Consider the following 7,727-nt stretch of genomic DNA (forward strand, 5'->3'; position numbering starts at 1 on the left):
CGCTCTCTGTTTTCCGTCCCGTACCTGCTGTATCTCAAAATTGACACATCCTTTAATTTCATTGTTACACGACAAACGATTTGAATCCGTGGCGTGCGTGGAAACGAATGACACGAATAATAAATTCTACTAGCAGTAGGACAAAATAGAAGTTTCTCCACTGTAGTATAGTTTATAGTAGCCAGTAAAAAACAAGATGAGCAGAGACAGTATAAGATGGCGTTTACAAGCAAATTTAATTCTTTTGATAAATGTTTATATATCTTTTGACGTTCGATGGCTGTCGCATTCTAGTTTTTTGCAGGTTATTCTACGGAAACTACTCTACGAGGCAGCGTTGCAAAGTATTGCTACAACTTGCGATATTTTGGAAAATCGCCGTTTGAAAAAGCCTTATTTTGGTTAAAATTGTACCTTTGAGTGCTTATTACAGAGCTTCGGTTCAACCAAATTTATTGAAATTTTAAATTTACGTTCAACTTAAGTCTATACATTCAATGAAAAAAGTAATTTACCGAAATTCTGAGAGGGGAACGTTCGGCCCTCTGGTGGCAGTTACAAGAATATAAGTTATATATTCGTATAGAGCTAATGAATCTGATCAAAAATATATACACATTTAATATTTTTTATTAATATTTAATTTTGTCCCAAAAAAGTCGATTTCGAAACACTGTGCGTTGTCAAGTTAAGAAGAACTTTAAAAATTGATTCGATTTATACCAACACAAGTTGGTCGAAAATCAACTGCAGCATAGACAATAAACAGAAGGACCAGAAGGCCTAGCTTCTGTAGTGCATTTCTCTTCGCCGCGCTTTTGCGGGGGGGGGGGCGCACACCAAACTTCTGCAGCAGACTTCCGCTTATCGATGATTGGTCGGAACATTTTGAATTTTCGGTGTGTGTTGGCTGCCTCAGTCTATTGTCTATGATGCCTGCATCAAGTTTAGACATATACAATAAACCGATTTCTACACAGCTGGATTAAATCTTAGCATATATCTTAATTAGGGAATTATAGACTTATTTTAAGTAATCGAACTTTCAAAGCTTTGATAACTGTGCTGGAATCGTTAAAAAATGTAGTATTTCAAAGTTTTAAGACTAAGATTTAATAAAATAAGTAAGTAACCCTCCAAAGTTTGTGTTAACAGCAGTACAGCTATAATAACATAATTTAAATTCTTTTCTTTTTAGAATCAGATTACAATTATCTATCCGCTAGTCGTATAAATCGTGTACAGAAATTACATAACATTACGTTTGCAAATTCTAAAGTGTACTTGCAAAACAGTCAAAACCAGTATTTCCCAGGTAAAATCCATGTAACTAACGCTATTAAGTAATGGTTCATTCACCAAAAAGCTGTGGGTACGGTTCACGCGCCTCAAGAGAAAATGCGAGAACAAAAACAGTTCCTGGAGCCCCTGGGATATTTTTCATAAAATTTCCATCACTCAAACAGAAAAGTGTTCACGCTGGGTTAATGCTTGTGGGCGTAGTGATTTCCATGAAAATGACGTGCAAAGATCAACATACATTTCTTCGAGACATTTTGAAGGTTTTTCTGGGCCCAGCCTAATTAATCCTGATCCAATTGTTAACGTTTCACCTTTGAATTTACCTGTGAGTTCTTAAAAAAATTAGTAATTAGGTTTAGTTAAAGAGTCCGAAAATTCATGCTAAAACTAATTTTGCATTCATGTTTCTAGATTACAACCCACCAGCAATGCACAAGTGTCCTGAAAACTCAGAAACGCAAGTCCAATGGTGAATGTGGAATTGTAAGCATCATTTGACTTACAAAGATAGACTCCATAAGTGGTTAGCAGTTTCGCTTCGCAGCAAGAGGAGCCAGGTTCGATTCCAGCTTGTGGTACTGGGTGAAAATCTGGAACCACTCCTTCTGCGTAGAGTTTGCAAGTTATCTCCCCACTGGTTAAAGGGGTTTTTCCCCGAGATCTTCGGTTTTCCCTTCCATAATAACTTGCTGAAGTTAAGCAATAGTAAGTGTAGAGAGCTGACGGTTAGCTCACGTGGCATGTGAGGTTTGTCACCACCCACCTGCACAATGTAACCCGGCCAATGGTTAAAAGTCGCTAGATGACTTAGGCCAGTAGTGGTGACTTGGGTAATTCCCTAGGCACCACCACAGGCCCAACTTTTATTGTTTATTTAGGAGTGGCCGGGTTATATTGCGTAGGAGGGTGGTGACAAGGACTCAATAGGTTTTCATTTTGTTTAGACATGTTGCTTTTCTTTTTAGGGGTTTTGACTGTATTATCCAGACTTTCTTGTTCAGCCTTTTCTTTTAGTTTTTTTCGTAGTGCCTTCTTGGCACGTATACTTGACTTCGTTGGAATAATTCTGTGATATCCCTTGTAATACATATACCCCGTGTATTTAAAAAAGTATCGAGCATGTGGTTTAGCCATTTTTCTGAATCAGTCCCCAGGTGTAAATTCGCCCATTCTAGGGAAACTTTGGCATCTTCTAATGCTTCTTTAGTTGCGTTTTTTTTTTCATTTCTTGGTTTCTAATTAATTGATAGTTAACACAGTAATGCTTGTGAGAGATTTTTTTGATTTTCAATAACAATTCATAAAATTCATGAGAGATATTAATTAATCCTCCACGAGATAACTTATTAATCCATGCTTCAGTCTCACCCAATGTTAAGTGGCCTTCTTTTGTGAGGTTATCGATTGTTTCTTGGGGACATTTTTTTCTAATTAAGCTTCTAACAACGTAACCACCCACATATCGAAGCACATCATTATTAACTCTTTCCTTAACTTTATTTTCCTCAGAACCCGAATGCGCTTCTTTCTCAATTGCTTGCTTCAGTTTTTCTAATACTCTATTGATTCCAATTTGAAACATTGCCAACAGCCGTCCAAAAAAATTTGAAGAATTGTTTGTATGACTGTTTTCCTGACAGGAACTGGAAGCGCCAGAAATTTCTCATTTGATTGAAATAATTCGGATATCTCATCTTTCTTTCTCTCAGCCAAAAGCAATTTATTAACAGCATTGGCATAATCCACCTGAGATTGATATTTATCCAGGTTAAAAAAAGATACAACTTTAACAAGGTGCTCTTTGAAAGTCTTACGTAATGTAGCGTTGTTGGATGAATTAAGATCTTGAACGAATTCAGTCACAATAATTCTATGTATAACGAAGTCGTTACTCCCATCCAACATTTTTTCCAGTGAGAAAAGAAATGTTTTTTCAATTATTTCTAGTTAAAAATTAAAATATAAAAAGTTGAAAATAACATGTGTGACAAAGGCCTAATTGTACTAGATCCATTAGTTATTTTTTTCGTATTTACCTTTCATTTCTGTTACTTTAAATAACGCAATCCCATCTTCATCATTTGAAAACACGTTATTAGACTCAATATTTAGAATAAAACATAAATTACCCGTAGTTTGACTATTTTCCGATAATTTCGTTAAATTCGCAAACGGCAATGCCATGATGCACTATGCACGAATCTCAAAGAGCAGACCGTTTGGCTTCGAATCCTAAACAATTTTTAAGCCAATCATCGCAAGTATTCAAGCGGAAGTCGGCTGCAGAAGTTTGCCGCCCCCGCAAAATCGCGGCAAGAGAATTCAAACCTTCTGGTCCTTCTGTTTATTGTCTATGACTGCAGTGACATCAAGTTTGTCCGAAATAGAAAAAAATGAAGAGTTCGCTTAATCGAAGGCAGCTTCGCTAATTAACAGCATATCGAAGAAGGTCATAGCTATAGTATTTGACATTCTAAAACCCAGCTGTATCCTCTGCCACATGCGCCCTCGCCATGAAAACCAAAAAGGCGCCCTTATTCAATAATTTTTTTATTTATTTTTTAACTTTATTACTTTAAAAAGAATCAAAAAATATTATAACTAGATACATCTTTTATTTGTTACCGAAAACTATCACTTTGCCTCCTTTTGGCACTTGGTAGCTATAGAAAACATCGAATGAGGTTTAAAAATCTTAATACAGAAAAAGCATCTTTAAGCAAACGATTTAGACTTTTGGTACACGATACAAAGTTGGTGTTCAATTTATTAGCCTCGCTTTTAGCAGACACTAAAGCTTCAACGTAGGCAGAGCTATATGACTATAGAGCTATTAGTTGTGGGTGAAAGTTTTACTTTCATGATATTTTTGGTCTAAGGTGGAACACACGACGTCGATATGAATAAATTGACAATTAAAAATTTGCCATTTTATTTCGTTTTTAAATAAGAAAATTTGGTATTTGTAGATATTTTTTATAGAAAACATATTGTGTGTTTTTTTAAAGAGCTCAGAGAGTCAGTGTATGGGTGTATGTGTTTGTTACTTGTGCAGCTGTGCTTCGCTTTAACGAAAATTGTGTATACGGACTCGTGTGACCTATAACTTTGGTTTTATTTTGATTGAACAGATCTTTAAGAAGACTTTGATTCGACTACATCTATCGCCAATTTGTCTAGGCAAAATGATTCTATCTCTGACAATATGGAATCGGAATCATCGGATCGTAGTAGAATTATTTATAATTTATAGAAGACACCTAATGAAATTGATACTGCATGACAGAAACTTTCACCTATGGTATTTGTAATTTCCACCCCGGGGCCGGAAAAGATAATGATAACCGACTCTTCCTCCGACACTAGATTGATTTACTTAACATACGAAATTTGAATTCTGAAAAACTCTCGCTAACATCGATCGAAAATGACAATGGGTCGGTTGTTCGTTTTAAAAGGCCAGGCAATTCTATTGATGAAAAATTACGTTTTCTCAAATCACACCCATTTCAACCTAAAAACTGTTCAAACTACAACTTGTTTTCCAAAACAATAAAAAATTCAAAAAATTCAACGAAAATGGCTTACGTATGAAGATCTCACCCGAAAGTTTTTCGTGCAACATGCATTGACTTTAGCAACCAAGATTCGTTATTTTTGGAAGGAATTATTTTGAATACTAAACACGGATCAACTAAAGACATTAAGGATCTTTAGCTCATGAAGAATCGGTTGAAACTCTAATTTTAGCCGAAAAGTCCAAAGATATTGAGTCGGCAATAAATATTGATGTAAGATTACTCCGAAACGAAAAAAATAGAATTAACAGAATGTTATTAGAAAGAATTGTAAACTGGCTTATTTGTATCGGAATACAAGGAATTGCGTATAGAGGAAATTTCGAATCAATCAAATATCTGTCAGATGGAAGTATTAATCACGGAAATTTATTAGAAATTTTGCTTACTGCTTCCAAACATGATGAAATTTTAAATCAACATTTTCAAAGAATTATTAAGGAAAATAAGAAGACTGCTAAAACAAAGAGTGGACCAGTAGAGCGGGGATCTAAAATAAAGTTTTTAAGCGAGTCAACTTTAAACAAATTAATTCAGATAATTGGCAGTGAAATTAAGAAAAAACTAGTCAATGCTGTTCGTGAAAGTGTGGAATATAGTATATTGGTAGATAGTACGCGAGACATATCTGGACATGAGCCATGTGCCGTAGTTCTTCGATTCATTTCAATGGAAATTTCTGATCCAATTAAAGAAAGCCTTTTGAGTGTTATTCGTTTAGAATCGACAACTGGTGAAGGATACTTCAACTCGATTAAAGAAGAACTAAAGAATAATAATTTAGATATGAATAAAATAGTGGGATGCTCGTTTGATGGCGCCTCCAACATGAGGGGAGACGAGCTCGGACTAAAAGCTAGGCTTGAAAAGAACTTGAACTCGAATATCATTTACACTTGGTGCTACGCACATGTTTTAAATTTAGTAGTTGTAGACGCAACATCTTGCGTTTTATCAGCAAAGAATTTATTTGGCTTTTTACAAAAGACCTATGTTTTTCCATCAGAATCCCATAAATGGGTTGCTCTTTGGGAGAAACGAACCAATATATTAAAAGGCAGAGAAAAATTGCTTCGCCTGGTTAATATAGGAAAAACCAGATGGTTGAGCAAATATCGTGCATTGTTTCACATTTTCTACGGATTCGATTCACCTGAGAAAGGAACTCTCAATATTTTAATTTAAGTTTTAAACGATATTAGAGGTAGCCCAGATTATAATGCTGACGTGTGCTCCGAAGCTGGTTCGCTTCTACCATGGACACTGTATCTCTTACCGGACATGAAAAGCTGTAGCTTCCACCATACAAAATCACCTGCCGCCGCCACCGTCTCTCTGTAAAGGGGGGGGGGAGGTTCAAGAATTTTTAAAGTTTCGGGCTGTCAAGGCCATTTAATTCGTCACGTGGTCGACAAAACGTTCCGTTTGAAATGGGGTCTACTTTCTTTCGAATGACCTTGAAGGCCCTGCGAATCGAGTACGGCCGACTATTTCAGCTAATACGAAGTAGGACGCAAACGGACAGTGAGGGGGTACCTCTTTTAGGCTGCTTTTCCCGTCCGGTTAGAGATACAGTGTCCATGCTTCTACTTAATTGGTGCAAGTTGGAAACTGTGTTGAATTGTCTACACTGCAAAAAAAAGGTTCACTAGTAAATCACTAAAAGCACGCTAAAAGTGCGCAACAAAATCGGATCACTATACACCAAGAGATCACATTTGGAACATAGTACATCATGTGTGTGTAACTAGTGTACTATAGTGATCTACAAGCGTGAATAATACGTTCTTTAAGCAATTCAAAAGTGTGTACAGGTGGATCACTAAAAGATCACCAGCGCAACAAAATTGGCTCACTTGCTCACTTAAAGCACACTTAGGAAACACATAAGAGAACACTACTGTTTAAGTGTTTTTTTGGTGTGTTTTTAGTGTTCCTGAGTGATCTTGTAGTGTTTTTTGGCATTCTGAAAGTGTTTCAAAACAGTTCAAAATAGAGCACTAAAAGATCACCTGCGCAACAAAATTGGCTCACTTGTTCAATTAAAGAACACACCGGAAACACAGTAGAACACTTAAACAGTAGTGTTCCCTTATTTCTTTAAGTGAACAGGTGAGCCAATTTTGTTGTGCAGGTGATCATTTAGTGCTCTAATATTGAACGGCATTATTTTTGTTTGCAATTTATTAACGTGAATGATATAAGTATCTTTTTCTGCTACTACAGATATATCTAAAAAATTGTTTAGACCCCGTGCGTTAAAAATCTTGGTTTTACCGATATGGGTAGGAAATAAATATGTAAGGCAATAGGCCCCTGGCGTAGATTAGATATCTGGCAGCATTAAAGCTATCCGCAATGAGGAAAAATACCACATGTGGCTCTCATTTTCGTCTGCTTTATTAAGTTTACACTATAGTCCTTGGATAAATTAAAAGTTAAGCAGACGATTTTGAATTTACTTGTATCTTCTCTTTTCATGCACGGGGCCTATAGACGCCGTGCGTAGAAAAACAGGAATAAGAGACGGCGCCTACTGTCCGTGTTTGAAAACAAGTGTGTTAGCCATACTGAAACGAATCTAGGTGGCCCCAGCGACGCAGAAGCTTTTGCTTAGCTTCTGCTAAGTGGGATCACCGTGTATCAAACGTCTGTTAAGCTCCCTGTTCTCGTAGCTTTGACTTCATTACGTATTTGTATCCTCTACATGTCGTGGATGGCCGCCGAAAGGGGGCATAACGAAAGTTTTCAGTAGCTAATGGGGATAAAACAAAAGTATGAAATTTCAATTCGCTACCGAAATTAGACTAGGTGGCGCAGCGACGCTCAAGCTTTAGCGTCTGCTAA

The 7,727-nt window shown here is 36.5% G+C and overlaps 1 protein-coding gene across 1 annotated transcript; it reads left to right on the plus strand.

Annotated features, from left to right (window-relative positions):
* The first annotated feature begins 5,132 nt into the window (after positions 1-5,132).
* LOC149957327 (zinc finger MYM-type protein 1-like) lies at positions 5,133-6,065 on the plus strand. Its single transcript, XM_090166970.1, has one exon. It carries the CDS (start codon positions 5,133-5,135, stop codon positions 6,063-6,065), a length of 933 nt encoding a protein of 310 aa, XP_090023096.1.
* Positions 6,066-7,727: the final 1,662 nt, after the last annotated feature.

The sequence above is a fragment of the Leiobunum rupestre genome, chromosome 2, assembly GCF_980474605.1.
Source record: "Leiobunum rupestre chromosome 2, qqLeiRupe1.1.hap1, whole genome shotgun sequence".
In the NCBI taxonomy this organism is placed as follows: Eukaryota; Metazoa; Arthropoda; class Arachnida; order Opiliones; family Sclerosomatidae; genus Leiobunum; species Leiobunum rupestre.